The sequence below is a fragment of the Lontra canadensis genome, unplaced genomic scaffold, assembly GCF_010015895.1.
Source record: "Lontra canadensis isolate GAN:19392208 unplaced genomic scaffold, GSC_riverotter_1.0 scaffold29, whole genome shotgun sequence".
Taxonomy (NCBI): domain Eukaryota; kingdom Metazoa; phylum Chordata; class Mammalia; order Carnivora; family Mustelidae; genus Lontra; species Lontra canadensis.
Window position 1 is genome coordinate 14,789,294 of NW_022631023.1, and position 24,360 is coordinate 14,813,653.

Here is a 24,360-nt window from a genome sequence, read left to right on the forward strand (position 1 = left end):
TAAGTTTTCCAGAAAAGATACGAATGAATGGAAGTTCTTTCATAAACAAAGCAGCAATAGCATGTGATTTATCTCGGGGCTGCCCCCAGCAAAGGCATGCTGTATCAGGTCCTGAGATGTACATACCAGAAGATAGTAAAACAGTGCCTGCTGAAGTTGAGGGGATGAAGGGGAATGGAGTCAATGAAGAGAGTCCTGGAGTGAGCTAGTCATTCCTTGGCCCAGTATGCCTTGAGGATTTGTTCTTAGTGACCACAGTCCATTAGGTAAATGCTGTCATCGATACCAGTGTTCTTTCTTCCCTAACAGAAAGCAACATAAGGACTCTGAGCCAATGTCTTATACCGTTAATCGGCAAGATCTCCTCCTTTTCCTCCATAGCTGCCTCAGAACTTCCAGTGTTTTCCTATAGTAATTGGGCTCTTCTCAACTACCAAACTGAAGTCCAGGGATCCACCATACTGGTTCTCTACCTGAAAAGAGAAACTCTCTATACTATTTGAACCACTGGGATCTTGAGTAGCTTTAGGACGCATTTTCTCAGCACTCCTCTGCTGGTGGGTGTTCTTTCTTTCCCTGCAGAAATCAAAGATATCCACCTATGAGAAGATGTGGGCTTTTATGAGCAGCAGGCAACAGACTGCCCTGGTTAAAAATAGTGATGAAGGAATCCAGCGAGTACTCACCACTGACTACGCCCTGCTGATGGAGTCCACCAGCATTGAGTATGTGACGCAGAGAAACTGCAACCTCACTCAGATTGGGGGCCTCATTGACTCCAAAGGTTACGGAGTGGGAACACCTATCGGTAAGAGAGGCAAGGCATGAGCCAAGACTGAGATGGGCAATGTCAATTATGAAGGATAGAAGGGAGTAAACTCAGAGATATCTACTCCACATTCTGAAAAGTTCTACAATACCTATGGTGGACTAATCAATAAGGGAAACATCCAGATAGGTCAGAGGCATGTTTTGAATTGACAATTCCCAGATATTTAACTTAATGAACTTTCAACCCACTGTTTCTTTCAAGCTCTACCATTACATACCTGGTTGAGTGTATCAACTTTATTATTTTACTCTCAAAAAAATATCTTTAAAAGAATATCTTCCTGACTAATCCTCTTAACATTATTGTCTTCAGTACCTATACATGTCTATCTAGTTATTTTATCTTAAATTATATTGGAATATATCAAAATTAATTGTGCATATAGATGCTGAAAGTTGAAAGGTTAGAATTCTAGATCTATAAAAGAAGAAAGATGAAGATTGAGTTATAATTATTTGGCAATATATAGATACAATCAAGGATAACTATCTAAAACCTCCAAATATTGCTATTTCTGAATTTCGTGCTACTGTTTTCCCTAGGGATATCATTGCCTTGCAGACATATAGACCCATATAACAAGGTTTTCTTGCATTCCTAACACATAGAACTGTGTTCTATATTTAAGGGACAATTATGAGCTCTCTCTCCATAGAAAAACTGTATCATGTAAGATTTGGGTTTGGTGGTAATCTGCTTCTCTCAAGTGAATGATTAGTAATTTTGTGGTAAGATTTCCAAAGAAGAGAAATCAGGGGCCACCTTAGACCACTGGATAGTCTAATAAGCTGATATCTTGGTTACAATCAAGTCATATTATTAAGGATCCAAGATAGATTAGTTTTGCTTATTTATATTATTATTTTTGTTGTTTGAAACAGATTGTCCAGTTCAACCCTCAACATTAAACAGAGATCACAAACACAAATGCTTATAGAGGCTAAGGAGACACTATAACTAAATAAACTTGTTTGCTTGAGAAACCCATAGGGAATGGTAGCAACTATGGAAACTTAGAGACTATGTGGTCATTCAAAGGGAGCAGTTGTCTTTCAGGCTAGTCAGTTGCATATGTGGGAATTTGACTACAAGTTTATTAAATGTTCCATTTTTCATTTAAAAAAATCAGATTTTAGGTGGACTGTCCAAAATGTTAGAACATTTAGTCCCAAATTCATTAAAAAAAAGACTACATATCTTATATTCAAATTTTGATCAATATTAATTTAATTAACCAGATAAAGATCAACTTTCTTTACCTTTTATTATGAATACACAACCAATTTGATTCCTTGCTGTCTAGCTGTTGTTAGAAATATATACTATGGAGAAATAAACTTTATTATTATTATTATTACTATTGTTATCAAGAATGAATTCTAAAGAAATCTGAAAAATGATTGAACTGGGGAACCTATAACTACTTTCTTGTCCCTTTATTTTCAGTAACTTTCCCTGATGAAAATACCAATATTGCCAGTTAAGTGTATATATATATATATATTTTTTTTTTCCCAATTGGTAAACTCTCCTTTGATTAAGTGAACATGTTTTGCAGGAGGCTCAGTGGGATTGTTAGACACTAATTAAAATAATGCTATGACTCTTTTTGTAAAACAATCTACTGTCTCCCTAACCAACCTCTGTCACCTGATTTTCCATAATAGGCACAAGGAGCATAAGACAGATGCTATTTTTTTTTTATATCCAACAACTGCTGATTTTAGTTAAATGGACCAAAAGTCAGACAAAAGTACTAGGAGTGGGTTGCTTTTACCTAAATCTTCAAAATCAAGACCCTAAGATTGATTTTGTTATAGTCTACATCTTCTCAGAGGAGAAACTGTGGTTCCCTAATAGAACTATGTTTAGATTAAATTATAGAGTTGAAAACTGCACTTTCCTCATTTTATCTTCCACCTCATAAGCCCACCTTGATCACCTTCAACACTACTCTTTGTTCACCAAATTTCCTATCTGGTAACGAAGAGAGAAAATAACACTGTGTATCATTCCCTCTGAGAATATTTGTACTTTACTATGATACTTTTAATGAACATTTCTTCTAATGAATGAATACAACACTGAAGTTAAAGTTTGAGAGTAGGGAGAATGGAAAGGAAGCAAGGGGCTTCTTTCTGCAACAGTCCTAAATTAATACAGCAATTTGAAAATGACTTTGCCCTCATGTAAATGAAGCTCAATGAGTATCACAGCATTGTATATTATATGATATAGAGATTTGAGTGTTCCAATGCAGTCTACTTTTTTCCAGCCTCATCCATACTCTGACACACAAGTTCCAAAGTTGAAGAGCTCTTCCCCCTCCCTAGATGAAAAGAAATACACTCCAGGAATTTTTCATACTGGTTATAAACCTGTCAGGCTTTTAAACCAAAAACAATGAAGGAATAATTGAAACAGATGGCAGACCTCAGAGAGAATATATCCATTGGGAATACAGCTGTTAGATAAATTTGTGAGATGTTTCTTCTATGATGAATTGACTCTTTAAGAAAGCTCAGTTGCTGTTCAGGAAGATCTGTGTGTATACATATATATTTTTTCAAGTGACTTGTAATAAATCAATTCTGATGTCACTCAGTCCACTTAAGCAACAACAACAAGACTGAAGCTAACATATATTCAGATACAAAAATATTCTCCACACAATTCTGGTCTTGCCCTCCCTGACTCCCCGAAAGAGCTAAACTCTTTCCCGTGGTCAATGATTGGCAAAGTCGGCTCAGTCACAACACAAAATAGAGAACTTTGCTTCTCTGGGACTCTCAGGATGGAAGCTCTGGAAATGTGCCTCCTAAGGGATTTAAAAATAAAACAGGAGAATGAGAGCAGTTACAGCTTAAACAGGTTACGAAGAGGTTGGAAATTACCTTCCTTAGAGAACAACTTTAAATGGAGATCCGATCCCTGTCTGTCTGAAATGTTTTAGGTATTGTGCAGCCTGAAGGCAGAAGGAGAGCGTCAGTCAACATTTATTGAGTGCCCACTGTGTATACTGCTATGATTACAGCCGCAACCGCCACCATAAGAATCATTCTTAATGCTCTTCAAAGCATTTTCTTGTACATTAAAGCAAAGCTCTCCTGGTTCACTTAATTGCTCACATGCTATGGGTATGTTAATGATGCTAATTTTGACACTAACCATTATTCTGGGGTTGTTTAAGCAAGCAGCCAGTATCTTTTAATTTGGCTTACAAGAGTCATTTTCTCACCAAAAAAATCTATTCTTCTAATTGACAAGCCACAATCTAACCCCAAAACATTTTGCCCTTCTTTTAAATTTGATTTTGAGTACTGACAATCATTTTAGGAAGTTTTGGGAAGGAAGAAAGAAAAATGACACATGCCACAATGTTAACCTTCTGCTTTTCTGACATAAAGCATACCACAGAACATAAGGTTTGTGTATGTGGAGACTGAAGGCAGGAAGAGGGGCAGGCTGTGGGGTAGAGCAAGCAGCTTTCAGGGAAATAACACTAGGTGAGAAGTGAGAGGAAATGAGTTAAGTCCTTGCCAGTAACTAGTACTTTTACTCATACTTTCACATTCTAAATTTCTTCAAGGCTAAAATACATGGACTGGTCTATATGATTTTTAAGATTTCTTTTGGTTCTAAGATGACCATTTTTCTATTTTCTGTTTGATTTTTGCATTTTTTAATTTCTACCAAGAAGACCTATTTAAAGTTTCCAACGGAAAGAGTGAGGGTATACTACCTTTCTACTGAGTAGAATAAATACCAACAAAAATTCTTAGCATCTAATGAGAAATTGAGTAAATGCATCTTACAATCTTTTAAAATCTTCTTTTGCATTAACTGGCATCAGAAGCCAGTACTGGGTAAGCTATGGCTACAGTACTATCTAACCCTAACATAATTAAAAGTTCAGTGACATTACTAGAAGATTGAGCCTAAAAGATATCAGTGAAGTCTTTGCAAATTTTCCAAACCTTGTGGAATTTTTAGAACCTTTGAAGTATTTCAAACCTAATCTTAATAGTATGTTACTAAGTATATTAGTCAGTATGGACTAATTACTATAACCAACATCTGCTATGTTCAAGTGGCTTACACCATAAATGTTTGTTTGTTGACCTTGCCATGGTCCAGTGTGCATTGAAAGAGAGACTGCTTCATGCAGTTATCCTGGTACCCATACACCTTCTAGTTGGTGGTTCCACTATCCCTAGTGACTTGAAGTCTTATCCTTCCTACTGCATATTTGGGGAAATGGAGAGAGAAAGTAGAGGATGATGTTGGGAGAATGTGAGATCGGACTGGAACTGGGAAATGTCTAGCTGCTGCCCTAGGAAGAAGATAAGATGGCACTGGTGACTGTCTAGCCAGGCTGTCACAATGTTAGACAACTGAGAAAAAAAGGAATCTAAACAGTGAAATCCACCAACATGGGAAAAGATTTATGGGAAGCTCACCAGAAGCAGGGGGCTGTCACAGAATTCCCAGCTCATCTTTTCCTTGTTTAAGAGGAACCGACAGTCTGAGCAAGAGTTAATCTCAGCACGTCAGCTATCCACTTTCCAATTGCTTAGAGTTTCAAAATACAGAATTCAACCTCTATGCCCTTTGACAGTCAGTGTGTGAATTGGGGTTTCCCAACAGCCTTAAAGTTGTTAACTTTAAGACAATAATCCCTCTTGACATCGTCAACATTTTGGTGACCAATATCCAAATGACCTTCCTTACAGGCTCTCCTTACCGGGATAAAATCACTATTGCTATTCTTCAGTTACAAGAAGAGGGCAAGCTGCATATGATGAAAGAGAAGTGGTGGCGGGGGAATGGCTGCCCCGAGGAGGACAACAAAGAGGCCAGTGCTCTGGGAGTAGAAAATATTGGGGGCATCTTCATTGTTCTGGCTGCTGGACTGGTCCTTTCTGTATTTGTAGCCATTGGGGAATTCATATACAAATCACGGAAGAACAATGATATTGAACAGGTGAGTCATCACTTTCTAAGACTAGGTAGTTTTAGTTTGCATTATCTGTCTTAAATTTGGGGGTTTAAAAATGCCTGCCCTTTTTGGTAACAGTCTATTGAATTAGATGCCCAGAAGAGCCATTTCTGAGTTAGAGCAAAGAGCTATTGAATCCTTTCCAGGTGCTCCTGGCATTGTAGCCCCATCATTTATTAATGAGAAGAAGGAAGCGCCTTATATACTAAATCCAATTAGCACTATTTGGAATGGCAGTGCAGAAATTCCAAACTCAGTTAATTTCTCAGACAGCTATTTGCTCTTAAGATAGAAAACCTAGATAAAGCAAGCATGAAATAAATCCAAAATTGGAAAAGTTATAAAAAGATCTTTGAGAGAAATGTTACCATCCTTTAAGTCTAGATGCTGAGCACATGTACTAATGCAAAGCAATTTACATAAAGATATAAATGTAGTATTTTGTAACTGAGCATTTACCTCTCTTGAAATATGATTTGTAAAAGGATAATTCAATTTTGGGGGGCCCAGGAATATGTTAAATTATACAGAGTGACAACAAAACATATCAGAGACTTTATTTTTCCAAATCGTATTTAGGATTATAGTTGATTTCAGTAGTTGATCATTTTTGCCTGTCACTTCTATTTTTGATAGAAATCATACCAGGAACTTACACCATCCTGAATAAGATGATTGTATTAAAGAGAATTCCTTCATAAGCATACTAGAATAAACAAAGTACAAATCTCATGTCAATTATGGTGCATTAGGCCACCCATTCAATTTAATGTTACTGTTAAAATTTTGAGGCTATAAACAATTATTAACAGGGCTAGATTAATGTGCAGTTGTCACTGTCCTGAAATTAATAATTTTTAATAATGGGGTTCCACATTTTCACTTTGTACTGGACCCCACAAATTATGTAGCCAGTTCTGATTAATAATCCCATACCAGTCCCACCTCCTTTAAGTGGAAACTCTCCTTATAGTCCCAAAGCTGGGAGGGATTGATTATATCCTGGTTTTACCGTGAAAATTTTCCAACAATTACAAGTAAGTTGTGAGAACATTAAGCACCCCTTTCTTGCTAGAGAAAACTATCTTTGCTTAAGGGGGAAAATGGACTGTTCTGCTTTGTTTTAACTTTCAATTTACTCTTGAGGTGTCTTGTTTTATGCAACTAATTTGAAAAATAAAATCTTGTATATGTTATGCTTTAATGTGCTTCTCATAATTGCCAGCTTCATTTTATTTAAATTTTCATTTAAACATTCATTTTTGCTTCTGATTTATTCATTTTTTTCTATATTTTTCTCATTTCTTTTGCATGCAAGGCTTTTTGTTTCTTTTATGGACTGCAGTGTAAGCAAACCCATCCAACCAACTCTACTTCTGGAACCACTTTATCTACGGATTTAGAATGTGGCAAATTAATTCGAGAGGAGAGAGGGATTCGGACACAGTCCTCAGTTCATACTGTGTAATCAGTTAAAGGAAAAAAAGTATGCCCAGTAGAGATTGTTTCTGCTAATTGGTGTTGTTGATGATATCTGTATCTACTAAGCATAAATAGTCATAATTCCCTATCCCTTTAAGATAGCAAAACTCATGGACTCTAGACATTGAATTCAATGCACTGAGAACAGATGTGCATTCTGTGTTGAAATTGAGGTGTGTTAGGGGTAAATAAATTCCCAAGATATGTGTATTTTCCAGAATCTGCTATACCATCAAGACAATGGTTATCTTAGTTCTATATTCATGCATTAAAAATAAGCAAGTCTTTCCTCATGAAAAAGTAGATCCAGACTTCCAACAGTGCAAAGCATAAAAACAAAATGCAAATATTGTGGAATTGTTTTCATCTTTGTGGACTTTTTTTCTCCTCTTTCCCTCTCCCTGTCCCTTACGTTCTGTAGATCCACATGTTCAAACTATCCAAGCCCTATCTTTTTGTAGTAACTCCGTAGCAATGTTGATGTTCAACTCAAATTGATTCCACTATTTAAACTGTATTATTTACATAAAGACTCAAAGATGTCTTGGATTTTAAAAATTGAAAAACGTGATCCAGAAAATGAAAAATAAACTTGAAACCTCTGGCATCACAGAAGAGCCTTAGCTAAATTGAACATCACTCAGGAAGGCACAACCCAGTCAAGAATGATCCCTGAGTAGAAATTCATTTTCATTATCCTGTAACATTTACTTGACAATCCTCTGTAGGTTCAGATCATAGTATGCTTGGAGTCTCTAAAGAACTGTGATCTTTTTTTCATGTTACAGATCATTTCTTACAAGCTCCAAAGAAGATCCTAAACTAGGAACTAATGCATAACATCTTCTATTTTCCACTTACTCACTCTCACTCTGCATTGACAAACATCTTTTCACGAGACGTTATTTATTCCCTTCCTATTCACCCAGAATAGAGTGGTTGTCCTCATAGCAATCTTTTCTGAGCATTACCACTTTCACACTCACTTCTCTGGACCCTTAGTCATTATCAATTCATTCCAAGTGTATTGGAGAGAAGGGCAAGGAGGAGAAAATAAAGAGAGGAAAGAATTTCCACACACATTACAGATCTCTGGAGATTTATTTTACACCTGCATTCAAAATGTTGTAAATAATTCCCACTCCGTCTCAGCTTGGTGACATAGAAAACCAACTGCATACTTAATTTGTTCTTATGAAGGATATCTGCTGTCCCTCTGAGCTTCTTTTCCTCTTCGCCATGAGTAGGGGAATTGAAGATGCCTTTCATCTCCCCTCAATATGGAATAAGTTGGTCTTTGTTCTCTTTAATGGTATTACCTTTTAACATATGAATTTAGCTTCCAAAACATATTTCTCAGAAGTAAAGATAAGCCATCTGTGCAATCATGTAGCATTTTGCCTTCTCTTTGCTTAGCTTTAAGTGGATTTCACATTTTGAACCACAGGTCTCCCCAGTCAACATTATATTTCTCCAGTAAAGCATGTTTAGGAAAGTTGACTCCCGCCCTGATTATTTCTCAGTCTTGCTTTCTTCTTTAAATAAATGAACTTTTAAGATAATATCTATAAATTACATCAACATTTATTTACTATTATTGAAGCAAAAGCACCAGAATTTGTCCTAGGTCAGAATTTGCATCTTCATAATCAATAGAGTCAGGTGTTGGAATAAATATTTTATTATTCATAATTCATTGATTCTGTACATAGAAATCACAAATTATATAAGCTTATATTCTGAGGGCTATTTAATAAATCAAAGATGCTACCAAAAAATTATAAGGATGATTGATGAAGTTTAGATGATCAAGATTAGTAATAACAAAATTCACTTTTCTACAGAGACTATCTTTTAAAATTGTAACTCAGAGGTTTTGATAAAATTAATATTTGTGTGCCACTTTAAGCTGTATCCTACCTTTCCTGATATTTATATGTTATTTTACAGTTTTCAGAATGTCTTGAGATATTTGAAAAGATACAGCATTACAGTTAATCCTTTCAACAATTTTATTTCAGCTTTACTAACAGAGAAAAAGATATTAGTCAGCAGCCTGAAGTCCTAGATTTTAGAATCAGAAGAGAATTTTCAAAATCAATCAAACTTCAGTGCAGGTTTTAGTATAGCCACATGCTGAATGATCGTAGAAAATGACTGAATTTCTTAGAGCTTTGGTTTCTTAATATGTAACACCAGGACATAATTTCTACATCATAAGGTTATATTTGAAGGAGTGTCCTTCACAATGGGTCCCATTGGAAACTGTTACCCAAATAAGATTTTCCTGCTTGAGGAAACCATGGAGCATTATTCTAAACATTCCTTTACTGCATGATATCTAAGGGTGTTTAATATGCTATAATGCTTTGGGAATTATCTTTTGTGTGTGTGTGCATTGGGAATTTTCAACAAGATTGGAAAGTATTCAGTATTCCCCATGCTTATTAGATAACAGAATTTATTTTTCCCCAAAAGCATCTTGACAGACCATTGTTCTACAGATCATACTCTAGGGAACACTGGTATGATGGTGTGCATCTCATCCAGTGATAATGTACACAACACATTAGCCATGCCCATCACATAACTGCCATTTAATAAACAAGAGTTTTGGTTTGGGGGGTAATTTTTAATTTCTCTGAGCTTCAATTTCCTCAGTTGTAAATTGAAGGTAATCTGTTGACCTATATTTACTAGGAGAATTAAAAGAAATAATATCATGGCATAGAAAATGAGATCATTTATAAGAATCCTATTAAAAGATACTGGTTAGCAGATGTTAGTTCCTTATAGAGAAATTAAGTATTATTCTCTGGTCAGCTGGACAGTAAGTACAGTTTACCATGAAACTTAATACAAAGTCAGTTTGGAAAGGAAGTTTTCCAGTTTAGAGGTTCAAACTATTCCTAAAACCATATTTCCTTACACAAGCATTAAAAATCAAGGGCAATTTCATTGCACTAAGAGAAGGACCCAAATCAACAATACATGAGGATCTAGTGGAAGTTTTGAACCTCGTCTCTAGAAATTCTATTTTGATTAATCTGGAATGGAGACAGGACAATAGCTTTTTTTTTTTTAAGATAACCAGTTGATTCTATCATGTAGTAGAGATCTAAAGCATTATATGCATATAACTGGCACTCAGTAAGTCACTGATGTTTACTGATTGATTTTAGAGGTATGACCACTAATTCTAAGCAAGATATACAGCACATATTTGGCATTCAGTGTTCAACAGACCCTCTCTAGAGAGAATTCAAAAAGAAACTGCACATTTTTAAGATAAAAATTTCATTATATTCAATTGATAACCTTCATATTTAGTTATAGGAGCTAAGCCTACACCAAATGAGCTAAGCCTACACCAAATGATCAAATCAGAAATTTAATTGGTCTCTGCACCCTTTTATCCCCAAGAACCTCCATACATTTCAGAAATATAGGTTCCTTACACTCTCTTCTTTCTCCTTCTATACATGCCCTAGATAACAAGTTCTTAATATCAAGTAAATAACCACTAAGACCACAGTGACCCCACCAAGGGCCATTGCATTTTAGTGAAATTTAAGGAAAAAAGGGAAGGGGCTTGAACATGAAAAAAATTTCCAAACTCTGTTTTCACATCATTAGTTCACAGACTTTGGTGTACCTAAGAATCCCCCAGGGAAATTACTTAAAATACTGATTAAAGGTTTTATCCCCATAGATTCCTTCTCAGGGATTGTAATCCAGGAACAGGCATTTTTAACAAAATCTGGAAGTGAATGCTTAAAACTACTTTGCACATTAGTTTTCATAAAAATTAGCTTAAATATAGCAGTTTTCTCCAAAATTAGGTCATGTACATGAGGTTTTATTAAAACTATCTTCGGTACAAGAGGTTTGTAAAATAGCTTTTCTTACATGAGTTTTTTCCCCAACAATCTTAAATACAAGTGTTTAAAACTGTTGGTAAGCATGAGTTTTCTTTAAAGCTAGATGGCTGGGATGCTTAGCTTAAAGAAGAGACAATCCGTGGAAGGCATGAGCAATGTCTTCAGAGAGCCAAAATGCACTTGCATAGAATGAGGAGTGTTTCTTGGTCCAGAGCCACAACTAAAAAAGTGAATGGATGTAAAAGAGGTTCCATATAAAATACAGCAAAATAGTTCTAATAATTTTAAAAAATGGAGCTAGATAGAATACAGCAATTTGACTTCAAATTAAATGGTAAGAGTGAGATTTTATTAACACTGGCAGTTTTTCTGTGGATTATACCTGAAGGAAGACTGTTTCAACTTAGCAAGAGAGCAGAGATATGAAAGATTGAATAAGTACATCAAGAACTATGGAGCCCAGAATGTTGTCTAATCTGGTTCCTGACAAGCCTGTTCATAAGCCAATGCAATAATAATAAGAAAAAAAAATAAAAGCTGATTTTGTCTTAGACTAAAATTATAACCTGAATTATTCTAGGGTTTTTTCAGCAAAATTGGAACTACCTAAGGAACACATGGTGGGTAGAGATAATGTTCTTAGGAAATTCAGCTGGATCATATAGTTAAACCTTTCCCCAAAATTATTTCCAAATACCTTACTGCATTTGACTAGCACTATATAATGTTCTATGTAAGCCATCTATGGCAAAGCAGCAAAACAATGATTCCAAATTAGTTTCCAAGCCCATAACCCTTTACACTATAAGGTCTATTTCCCAGTAAGCACTTTAAAAGTAGCCTGGCCTTGAAAGCAAAAGGAAAGCAAAGCATTCTTACTTCTTGCACTATTTTCTGCACATCTGAATATGCCAAATGGCATTATTAATTAACTCTTATAGATAATGAAAAATTTCTGCTTGATGCTGCAGTTTTAACTTGCCTTTAGGAACCATCTCATTATGCTTCCCACAGTTATGGAATTTTATATGCACAGATGCACAAGCATATTAAAATCATTTTTGTTTTTAAAATCCTCTCCATAGAGACTGATATCATGGAAAATGGGATTCTCCTTTAAATTTTCAAAGAAATTTTATTTGCACAAATAAGAACATTTTTGTGATAGAAAACCAAATGTTCTGTGTAGTTTCACATGTTACAGGATCTGAGCTTTGTAATAGGCAAACCAAATAGGGCTAATTGGCCAAATTGCACAATACAACCATGTCTCCATATCACAACATACACGTCCAGATACACATAAGAATAATGAGTAAGACCTGAGTGATGTAAAGAAGTTACTGTTGTTGTTCCATTTACCCACTAAGTTTAAGGTAGTAGGGTCAGAATTTTCTTCCTATCCAATTTTTTAGCTGAAGTGCTTAGAATTCAAATATTCAGATATTTCAACTCAAAAAAAAAAAAATGGTGCCCTGATCACTTAGTCTTTACCACCATAAGAACTAAGAAACTACTGTCCACAGATAACCCACCCTATCTTCACATTTATCTTAAGTCCCAAGTGTCACTTGGCACATTATCATCTGATAATGTGCCTCCAAGTGTCCTCAGCTTCATTTCTTCCATAGTTTGATCACTTTATTTAGAAAATGATTTGGATAACTCTCAATAGGTTGTTTCTGTAATTGTGGAAAGAGGCTTTCCTTTGCCTGGAAACCCAAACATTCATCAATTCACACAGAGGCCAGGAAGCAATTAATAACCATTTAGAAAAATGGGGCACCTGGGTGGCTTTAGTGGGTTAAGCCTCTGCCTTCAGCTCAGGTCATGAGCTCAGGGTCCTGGGATCAAGCCCCGCATTGGGTTCTCTGCTCGGTGGGGAGCCTGCTTCCTCCTCTCTCTCTGCCTGCTTCTCTGCCTACTTGTGATCTCTATCAAATAAATAAATAAAATCTTAAAAAAAAAAAGAAGAAAAAAAATAACTTTTCCAGGGTACAATGGTAGTGTCTTCTAAATCAAACAAACTCTAAAAGGTATAAATGGCTCAATGGAAATGTGACCTGGGAATCACAAGCCAAGAATGCAGGTGTCTGTGCTATTACTGAATGGGTATGTGACTTTGGGCAAGTCAGTGTTCTTCCCTCACTCTCAGTCTCCCCATCTGTGCAATTAGGGGGTGACATTTAAAGTTCTCTTCCAGCCACAATATTTTTTAAGTTTGATAAAAAGTGGGAAAGAAATAAAAATATAGAAGCAGGACCAAAAAAAAATAATAAAGGTTTGGCCAAATATAAATGTAAACAATATTATGCAATTACCTTGGACATATTAAATTCTTATTGCCATAAGCAGAATTACCTATCCCTGCCCATGATGCAGGATAGAATGGTCCACTTTGGATACAGAGAAAACCAACATCATAGCATCAAAGAATGAAACAGTTCTCATCCACTCATAAGCAAAGCATTGCAAACACAAGGAAGGCTACAGAAGTAAAATCATTCTAGACTTTGATGAGCCCACAGGATAGGTAAAAATAATAACACAATAAAACAACAAATGTGCCAAACAAAGACATATAGTTAGAAGTTATTTGAAGCTATAGAATTGATTACATTCTCAATCACAATTCAAGAAAGGGGATATCAGTGGGACTAGAGTGCATGGGGGGAAACTATTCTGTAAATGGAACTTAAATTCTACTAAGGACAAAAGGAAACAAAGAAAAAGGTTGATGTGCTCTTACTGTCTATTGCTTTTACCCCTACCCTCCTTTAAGAATCAAGGTTTTTTATATGTATTGCTTCCAAGCCAGACATGAATCAAACTTTTAGGTTTTGAGTTTTAAGTAGACTTTACAGATTTGTAGCATAGGCAAAAATCTTGAAAACCATGGCTTTCAGGTTAAAGAACCAGATGTTTCATTAAGTTAGTTGTTATAATTCAAATAGTTTATCTTTAATTAACAGGATCCAAAACCCAGAGACCCAAAGTTGGAGAAATGCACAAAATGATATTTTCCTCCCTCATGTTCCAATTCTGACCAGTTTTTGACCCCTAGGAAAGAAGGGAAGAATGGGAAGGAAGTCCTTAAAAATTGATGGTACCAGAAGTCCTGAGAGAAGGCTTCATGACCATCCCTGAGCCAAGTCCCAACCTGAGGACAGGAAATAGAAACTTCAGAAAATCTCAGGAAGGATCCTAAACAGAAAATACTATTTTGGGTTCAGAGGGTGTAACCCAGGAGATGACAAAACTTGAAAGAAATTTTACATCCAACTGTCTCCAGAATGGTGGAATAACAAGGTATAAGCCATGAACACCAAACAGCATCATACTCCTGCTCTGTCCTAGAGCGTCTCAGTGAAAACTCCATGATGTTTCCCAATGAAGAGCTTTGTGGAAGAGCCAAGAGAACCACTGGACTGAAAGAGTTGAGTTTGGAGTAGAAAAGACTCAATGTGACATGAAGACCATAGTGGGGCCACAAGCATCTCAGAGAACACAGCAGAGAGAGAGTACAGCATCCAAGACCCCCTAGGATGTCACACCCCAGTGGAAGCCAAAGGATAGAGCATGGCCATAGATTAGCTTCTCCCACTATTACAATGCCCAGGCTCTCTATAAAGCTCTCCTCTACCCAGATGAACCTGGGAAAGAATAGGAATAGGGAGTTGGGGAGAGACTCATTTTAACTGAGCCATTAGCAAAAGAAACTTAGTTTTAAATGAAGAGTGAGTTACCTTGAGTTGATAGTACCCACAAGTTACCCAGGGATCTCTAAGCTAAGGTGGGATTTGTTAACTTTTTTTTATAGCATCAGATAATTTTCTTGCACACCTCGGTTTATAGCTTGAGAAAAAATGTATATCCCCTACATAAGGGCATAAGCTGGTATTGCAAGGACTCCATAGTAGCTCACACACGCACTATGGACAACTAAAACCCTCCATCAGGCTCAATTTACCTCAAGGCTAAGATCATTCTCTATATGAGAAGGGGCATGCAAAAAAATACTTAAAGTTTATTTTTATGGCTCTAACTCCACCTCTGAGTTGCTGAAAGGACCAGGCCCTCTTGTCCATACGACAATGGAAAGCCTGTCCTCATTGGATCATCTCAGGCCTTGAACGTGGACGCCAGGTCAGGTACATATTGGTACATAGACCTATATTCAGAGGAAATTTGTAGGCTCTGAGCTTACAAGAGGGGTTGAGGCAGGCTCAGGTGATGTAGGGAAGCCAGAAAGAAGACAGAAAGCCAAAGAAGACTGTCACATTGGCCTCTGATGATGACTCCAGACAGGAGAAAGGCACTGTGGGTCCTTTGGGTTGGCATGCAAACCCACATTTCTGCCATTTTTAAGCAAGGAGAGTTGCTCACTTCTGGATATATACAGCCCACCTGAGGCTTATCCTTAGAGCAAAAACTTTCTGCTCTCTGGTCATAACACTTGAGTGGACCACTTTGCAGCCACTTTTCTATACCTATCAGCCACTTTCATGTCCACTCTAGGGCAATGGAAAGTTTCAGCTGCCCTTGAGCAACATTCAGAGGCCATGGGAGGCAGAGGACAATCTCCAGACGGCCTGATGATCGGCTTTGATGCCATTTCTGCACTCTAGTGACTGCTTCCTCTTAGTCTGAGACAGAGAGTGGGCACAATTTCCGTACATTTTCAGATTCCCCCATCTACTAAGCTGTCCCACATTTATTTGCCTTATCTTAGCCCATGGGAGTTTAACCTGAAAAGTGGCAAGTGAGGGGCTCATTCTCTGGTATTCTTCAGCATCTAGGCTCTCCCAGTCCCTAGCTGGATGATTCTCCTTGAAAACAGATATAGAACCATCCAAGTTTCATACCCCATCCCAGTCCCACTGGCTGGACCCTGAAGGCGCTAAGGCAAACTTTTACAATTCAAAGTGCCTTCTTTTTCCTTCTTTCAGACACCTGGCTGTTGTAATTAATAGCTTCAAAGACTGCAGTGGCTTCAATAGATCCACAAAAATCTGTTTAAGAACTCAAAGCAGCAAATTTTACTTTTCTTTCTTTCTGTCATCCCTACCCTGAGGGTAATGCATATAAAAGCTCTTGCTATGACTTTAAAAGTGGAAAAAGGGTTTAGAGTCAGAAGATTTGGAAAAAGCACATGGATTAATATCAAAATAAAGTACTGTTCCAGTGTTAACGTCACCTTTCAAAGGTTTCCATGAAATTATACCTAATGTTAGAGGAGAATGAACTGATACCTAACAGTTTGGGTGTAAGAGCCCTGAGCAGCCATTCCAAGTGAAAACTTTAAGAATTCTAAAAAATAAATAATATATATTTATATATATATGTAATTTTTATATATTTTATATATATATATATATATATATATATATATATCCACTCCACTATACACTTGTATTTATTTTAATGGAAGAAAAACTTTTTTAAATACAATCTTTAATAAAGATGGACCCCAGAAAGATGATCCTCATGTACCTGGTGTTACTGAGTAACTCTGCCCCCCCACCCCAGGTGTATGTTTATGGTTCAAAGAAGCTCAGATTGGAAAACAGGGAATTCTGGGGTATGCATTCATGCAAAGAATTAGCTTACATCTAGGATCTGAGAGAGCAAAGATGTTGGCATCAAGCCTCAAGTGTGGGGGCAAAAAGATAAGACAGAGGACTTGAGATGGAAAAGGATATAGAGATGGTGACAACATAAACTTAAAAGGAACTAGGAAAATGAGTTAGTGGGATTGACAAACTGTAGCCAAAGGGAAGATAGGGTTAAAGGGAGTGGAGTGCCACTTTAAATATGGAAGGTGCAGGAAAATGGGCTGGGTGATGAGTGGATTCTGGGTCACAGGTAGTGATAAGGAGACCACATCTTGAAGTTCTAGTTCAGTGTCTAGATTTCCTCTACCACAAAATTTGGGGCACAGTTGAGATGAGACTCAGCTCTCTCATTAGCTTTCAGGCACAATTAATCATAACCACTATTCTGGAAGATGATGTGATGGCTGACTCTCAACCTCTCAAATTTAAGTCCAAGAATAGTTGCAGAAGAAATGGCCCAGGGATTCTGAATGAACCCAGAAAATTGATAAAACAAGAGTAGATGGTAGCCAAATTATGAGTTCTGGGATACAAGAACTTCACACAAAGATTGTGTACACGTGGCTACTCCAACAATTCCCCTCCCCCTTCCTTAACATAATTAGTGGGAGATCACTGGAGCTTGAACTCTGCTTTTAGATCATCAATTATCCTGTGAAGACATAAAACATGTATGCAGATAGGTGATCAGACTTTCCAAAGTCTTAAGGTAACAAATGTATGAATAGAATTCTTCCATCCTTATTCCTTAAAAAGTTTCCTGACATTTTGAACACTCTAGGTTGTTCCCACATTGAACCTCAGAGTTTAAAAATGTTAAGGATATGAATGCTTAGAACTTCTTCTTAAAAAGAAAAAAATTAGGGCATCTGGGTGGCTCAGTTGGTTAAGCCACTGCCTTCGACTCGGGTCATGATACCAGAGTCACGGAGTGTAGTCCTGCATTGGGCTCCCAGCTCTGTGGGGAGTCTGCTTTCCTTCTGACCTTCCCCCCTCTCATGCTCTCTCTCACACTCTCTCTCTCTCTCAAATAAATAAAGTCTTAAAAATATATATCACTGAGACATTCCCTCCACAAAACTGTGATAGTAATTTGATAAGACCAAGAAAAAAAGAGCAATGATAATCTCATTATTTCTCAGTAACCTGTTCCTTGATTTCTATATTTCACTAAAATTTGGTCTATTTTACTAAAAATGGTCTTTACAAAAAGACTTCAGATTACAGCTTGCTTTCAAGTTAAAGCAGATCTATATAAAATGAAAGATTTTATATTTGTAAGATGACACAAATATTATCTATATCTTTCTTCAGCACTTAATGTGAAAATTTATTAGACAATGTCACAGACCACTTCGTTTGTCTTTAAATAAAAAGCCCAATAAAGTAGCAAGAGAATCCTATTCAAAATGTAAGGTGTAAAGGAATGCATTCCAAGCAGTTCTTCTAAATGTACCAATGAATAAAAGCACCGAATGCAAAAACGTTAAATACACAATAACAAATCAATCTGATATTCACAATCTGATGCCAAGTTCGCAACTAGCAAAGCCATTCCCAGTCAGCTTACCTTGGTCCTTTCAATATTGTAAACTCAAATCAAATTTTAAAACACAGCTTTTCCTATAACTTAAAAGAAATCACTCTTTACCCCCAGACTACTTTTTTTTAAGGCAGTTTATTTTAGGTACAAAGCAAGAACTCGATTAGCTCCTCCCACCCCTTCTGTGGGAATATTTGTAATACAAGGATAAAGGTGTCAGGAAAGAAGAATAATGTGTATTATGGTTCACACCAGTACCAAGAAATTAAATATTGGGGATTATTCCAAAGGAGGTGCCATGCTGTCAGCAATTACTTTTAAAAATCTAGCCAAAGAGGAAGGTTAAAAAAAAAAAAAAAAAAGAAGAAGAAGCAAAAGAAGGCAGGAGAAGAAAAGGATGGCGGGGGGGGTGGATTTGGGGGGACGGGGGGGTCATTTATGACACACCACAGGCGCAAAACAAGTGGAGAAGAGGAATGGCTCTCTGCAAAACAAGCAAATCCTTTTCCTTGTAAAAACCAGAAAAGCTATGGGGCTGGCTGAAGCTTCACTAATGGTTTCTAGCAGACTATTTGTATCTCAGCTTCCTTCCCTCTACAAGAGAAGTCACAGGCACACACACTCGCACTTGCGCATACATAGACACACCTGACTGTCTTTGGACGATGTCCAGAACAGCATAAAAGGCACTAATATAGTTTATTACTATAAACCCATTTATTTATAAGTGAATTTTCCTATCTGACTTGTCATCATAGGGATTCATTGTCAATGGGTTCAGAAGCAGAGATAATCTTTCTTTTTTTTTTATGGCAAGAGACTGCAGTTAATTTTCATTTTCTTATTATGCTTGAACACCTATCCTTCACAGGCAAGACACAAGCTGTCATAAAGCCTATTACTACATAAATACTAAAATGTGTTATGAGCTGGGTAAAACATGTAAATAAGCATTGAAAATGCTATGTATTAAACATGTAGAAAACCTACTTTAAAACACTGGTATAAACAAAGAATTGGTGCATAAAAAGGCATACAATGGCTAAAATTAAAGGAGCATCAACCTTTCACTGTTCTTCCTTTCCATCCAAAAAACAAACAAACAAGCAAACAAAACAAAATACATATAGCAAGTTCCATAGACTTAAAATATTTTCAGTGATGTATACAATGTTATTTTAAAGAAAGAGATGTGCCAGGCATTGTGCTGTGTGTTTTATAGGTACCTGCCCAACCATTCACAAACTACTCAATGAAAAGACTTCTACTATTGTTTCCATTTTATAGATAAGGAAACTGAGTCAAAGAGAAACTAAATATCTTGCTCAGTGTAACCCAGCTACTGGGCACTGTAGCTAAAATTTAAATTCCAGCATTCTGATACTGGGCCAACTCACAACTATCATTTGTGGTCGTATGTGTGGATCCATTGAAAATATGAACTCCACCCACCAGAGAAAAATAAAAGGACCCAGGATGCATGCTACAGGGGAGTTTCCAGTCTGCAAAGCACTAGAGGGTACTGCTGAGGTATCTATCCTACCTCTAATTTCCCTACCTACCAAGCAGGGCAGCTAGGTGGTCATCCATATGTCTGACACTTTCTAATGAAGTAGGTTTAGAAATATAAACTTCCATGCTTAAACTTAATTTTCTATGGCCCTGTGAACACAAGGGAGTTCATGAAAACCATGTCCAGAAATAGAAGCTTTGGAAAGCTACTTAAATTTTTATCCTAAATCAGAAGCTCAATATATATTAATATATATTTATTTATATATATATATGTGTGTGTGTGTGTGTGTGATCTTTAATTCTGAGATTATAAAAGGCAAATTGAAGAATGAATAAGAGACCGTCTCGTGCCACTCTGTGCTGAGATGACCTTCAACAGTTTCATTTCCTGTGGATACAAGAGTGTGGTTTGCTTGAGCTCATGGCTGGTAGGGACCTTAAAGGTCATCTTGCCTTATGCCTACAGCAAAAACTTGGAAGCAGAAAGGTCAGCTCCAATATCTTGCCATTTTCTTTTTTGACAGTTGGAGACAAAGTGAGAATCAAAAAGAAATCATTGTTTGTGACCAAAGAGAGAGAAACCAAGCCACTCATAAAACTATATTTATATTCACTTTCATGCTGGCAGCAAGAAATAAATACTTGGAGTTGATCAAAAGAATAGACCTTTGTTGTATTTTAAGGCAATACAAAATTTGAAGGAAGACTGTGTTTTTAAAGAGAAACATAATTGAAATGTATTGTAAAGATAACATCTGTGACTGCCCTACTACCCAAAATAAGAGAGAGAGAAAGAGGGTTTCAAGCCCCTTCCTGGTTGTGTCTCTTATGGGAGCCACATTTGGAGACTTGCTTTGGTAGTTTTAGGGCAAAATAAAGAGAAATGTCTAAAATCAAATGCTTTGAGAGTTGAAATAAAACACAAAGATTGCAATTTCTTAACATATATTTATAGGAAAAGAATCTACAAAAAATTCTCTATAATGATTTAATAAAAAAAAATTAAGGTGTTGGAGATTTTAAGTGAAAGCAATTGAGTCTGGGAAGTCAGATGGACTGAGTTCAAATGTGAGCTTTTTCTCTTGCAAGCCACATTTCCTGGACAAATTACTTAATTTCTCCAATAGTAAATTTCCCTATCTACATAATGAGCATAATAATTCCTACCTTATAAGAGTGCTATGAGATTTGTGTGTAATAGTGTGGGGTATAAAATCCTTGGCACTTCTTCCTTCTCTCTCTCTCTTCCTTCCGTTTTAATGATCCTCCTGAAATTAGAAATGTCCTGTGCAAAAAAATAAAATAAAAAAATAAAAAAAATACAAACTAAAAAACTTACATTAAAATAAATATCTGAGCAAAAGTTGCAAAACCCTAATGCAACACCATCTACCACAAAGGCACTATAAAACATTCAATTCATCTTAGTAACATAAATTTCACATCACATTATGCTACCAAAAAAACATTAATATGTGACATACCTACTATAATATTTTTGAAAGTATAATTCACAGAAAACATTTTGAAGTTTTTCTTTGTGTGACATGATCTCCCTCTCAGTTCACTGAAGCCACAACTTACCATTTGAAAGGAAATTAACATGCATAACATGAATTTTCACTACTATAAGAAAATGGAAATGAAATTCCAATCCTATAAACATTCATGTGTAAAAGAGACAAAGTCATACAAAAACGAGTACTTTTTTTGGAGGTGTGTGTCTGATAGAACAGTAATTTACATCTAAGATCTAAATTTGTCTGTCTGGTTTTCAAATCAAGTAGAAAAATTAAAAATACTGCTTATTTAGCCACACCTGGGTGGCTCAGTCAGTTAAGCATCCTAACTCTTGGTTTCCACTCAGGTTATGATCTCAGGGTCATGAGATCAAGCCCCACCTATGGCTCCACACCCCAGCATGGAGGCTGCTGGAGATATTCTCTCTCTCTCTCTCTCTCTCTCTATCCCTCTGCTCTTCTTCCTGTGCTCGCTCTCGCTCGTGCTCTCTCTCTCTCTCTCTCTCTCTCTCGTAAATAAATAAATAAATATATATATATATATATATATTTAAAGAGTATTGTTTATTTAAACTACATCAATTTTTCTATGGAACAAAAATGGAGTGTAGATTTTCAAAAATACATGTCGCCTCTTGATATGCAAGGACTGCAGGAGACATTTCCCGCATTGCACACATGAATCACAAATTTCTTCCTATCAGGCCCTCACGACCTCAAGAAATCAGCTGGTGGCATATCATTGTTTGTGTTTAACATATCCATTTTTTGAGTTAATCACAAATGAGTCACACAGTTGCCCTTCCACACACTTTACCAACGGCTTTGGGGTTTGAAGGGCGTTTTAAGGGTGATCTCATAAAAAACAATACTACTTTATAGAAATCTCTACAAGCAAGAATTTGTCACTCGAAGATCTTATATTGGCTGGAAGAAATGACAGTAAATTATATTTTATTATAGCATTTGTATACTGAGCATGTGAATCCATACAGTGTAATTGTAATAGGTCTGTACGTATATATGCCATCTGCATATGTGTGATATTTCATAATCATTGCTCCATTTTCTCCTTGTATAATGCCATCATCTTTGCTGTGCAGTTCAGTACCATATTATTTTCATTTCAACCACAGCTGCATCATTGCTGCTGCCAGATCTCTGTTTTTTTGGAGAAAATATACAATTTAAAATTGTTTTTTTTTTCTTTTTTTTTATCAGAAAGGAAAGTCATCAAGAATTAGATTTTATTTTAGGAACAAAGTAAGGTTTCATGGGAGAAAAAAACAAAGCCTTGGTGTAGAGAAGGTTTGTTCATTTTCTATAGCATTACTGAAGTGTCCGTATGCCTTGATAAACCTATCAATGTTTGGATCATCTCAATGGGGGAAATGACTTAACTTAACTCTATTTTGGTGTCTCAACAAAGGTAAGTTGTCTATTTTGAGAACCTAACTGGGTAGTCTTATACTACTGCATTGGTGAATGAAACCCCAAAGTCTGCCCAGCTAGCCTGCTGCCTCAGTTTCCCCAAATAGAAAAGGCAAATGGCCAGTGGGTGGAGGAGGAGGTGTGGGAACTGGCCGGGAACTCACTCTGTGGCAGAGTTGCCCTAGACCAATATCTTGTATTCATAAAAACCCAGGTGAGAGATCAGCAGAGGAGGGAGCTAGTCTGGTTATACTGATGCTCTATTATTTCGTGTTCTCTAGTGTCTCTCTTTCAATGCCATCATGGAAGAACTGGGAATCTCACTCAAAAATCAGAAAAAGCTAAAGAAAAAGTCAAGAACTAAGGGGAAATCTCCCTTCACAAGTATCCTTACTTGCCATCAGAGACGAACTCAGAGGAAAGAGACTGTGGCATAATCCAAGAACACATCTACAGGCAGCTTTCAGGAAAAAAAAAAAAAAAAAAAAGGATATGCTCACTACAGGTTTTGGGAGGAAGGATTCCTGACAAGTGCGTGATGTGTTTCCATGTATCTCTATACATAACTATGGTTATATAGAGAGATACAAGAAATACAAAAGTTTAAGAAGCTCACAGAGACAGATAGTACTTGGGAAGTGGCACTGGTTCTTTTGAAATGAATTTGTATGCTCACTTATTTTGCCTTTTCTCTCTTCTGGATAAATTTCTGTGTGTTCTTTCTAAATAATAATAAAACAACAGGGTTTTGTTTTGTTTTGTTTTGTTGTTTTGTTTTTCCAGAAAAGGTTTGAGTGTTGGTTTGTTCCCTTTTACTAAGCTCCCATTCACAATGTTTGGTTGCCAAGTGTCATCTGTTGTCAGTTTTCTATTTTGATGACTCTCTCCACCTGTTCAGACAGAATCACTTCTGACTAAGTTTAAAAAAAAAATACTTTTAGTTCATACCAAATACCTAGCTATTATAGTAAAGTGAAACTATTCAACTTTGTGCTTTAAAATCTAACTTCATAAGTACTTTAAAATGGCACTTGGAACATCCGTGAGTATAAGAAAAAGGATTCTGAAAAAAGGGATATTCATTCAAAAAATAGAAGTGGTCTACCACATTCTGGGCACCGTTCTAGGTTCTGCCTAGAGATGGTCCTGCCCTCACATGGTTTAGTTAAACAAAAAGGAAAAACATGGTATTCCTCAAAGAGGGATTAGCACTTCCTCTGTGGAAGCCAGAAGCTGAAGGACCATGCTGGAGAAATATTCAACCAAGGAAGTCTTCATGAAGGAAAGCGTAGCTCAACTAGGATGACAAGTCAATCAGGTGAAGGGAGGGACACAAGGTGGAGAAGCAAACGTTCCAGACTGAGGAAGCAGCACATCTGAAGCCCCTGAGAGAAGAGCAAATAGGGCTAAAAAGGAGCTGGGTGTGGCAAAATGCAAGGGGATGCAATGGGCCTGATAAGTGACAATCACTCTGGGTGAAAGTCAAGAAAGAATTGAAGGCCAAGGAGATTGAGGAGACGGGGGCACAGAAAGGCTCTTTCA

General features: G+C 36.7%; 1 protein-coding gene across 4 annotated transcripts in view; it reads left to right on the forward strand.

Annotated features, from left to right (window-relative positions):
• The window catches only part of GRIK1 (glutamate ionotropic receptor kainate type subunit 1), a 376,109-nt gene extending 352,595 nt beyond the window's left edge, over positions 1-23,514 (forward strand). For 3 of the 4 annotated variants that reach the window (XM_032865452.1, XM_032865451.1, XM_032865453.1), the window contains 3 exons: positions 583-808; positions 5,566-5,816; positions 23,100-23,514. In XM_032865452.1, the coding sequence (XP_032721343.1) occupies positions 583-808; positions 5,566-5,816; positions 23,100-23,255 (633 nt within the window). In that variant the 3' untranslated portion in view covers positions 23,256-23,514. Of the gene's footprint in view, positions 1-582; positions 809-5,565; positions 5,817-7,149; positions 7,397-23,099 lie in introns of those variants that run through there. The other variant, XM_032865454.1, reaches the window with a different exon arrangement.
• The last annotated feature ends 846 nt before the right edge of the window (positions 23,515-24,360 follow it).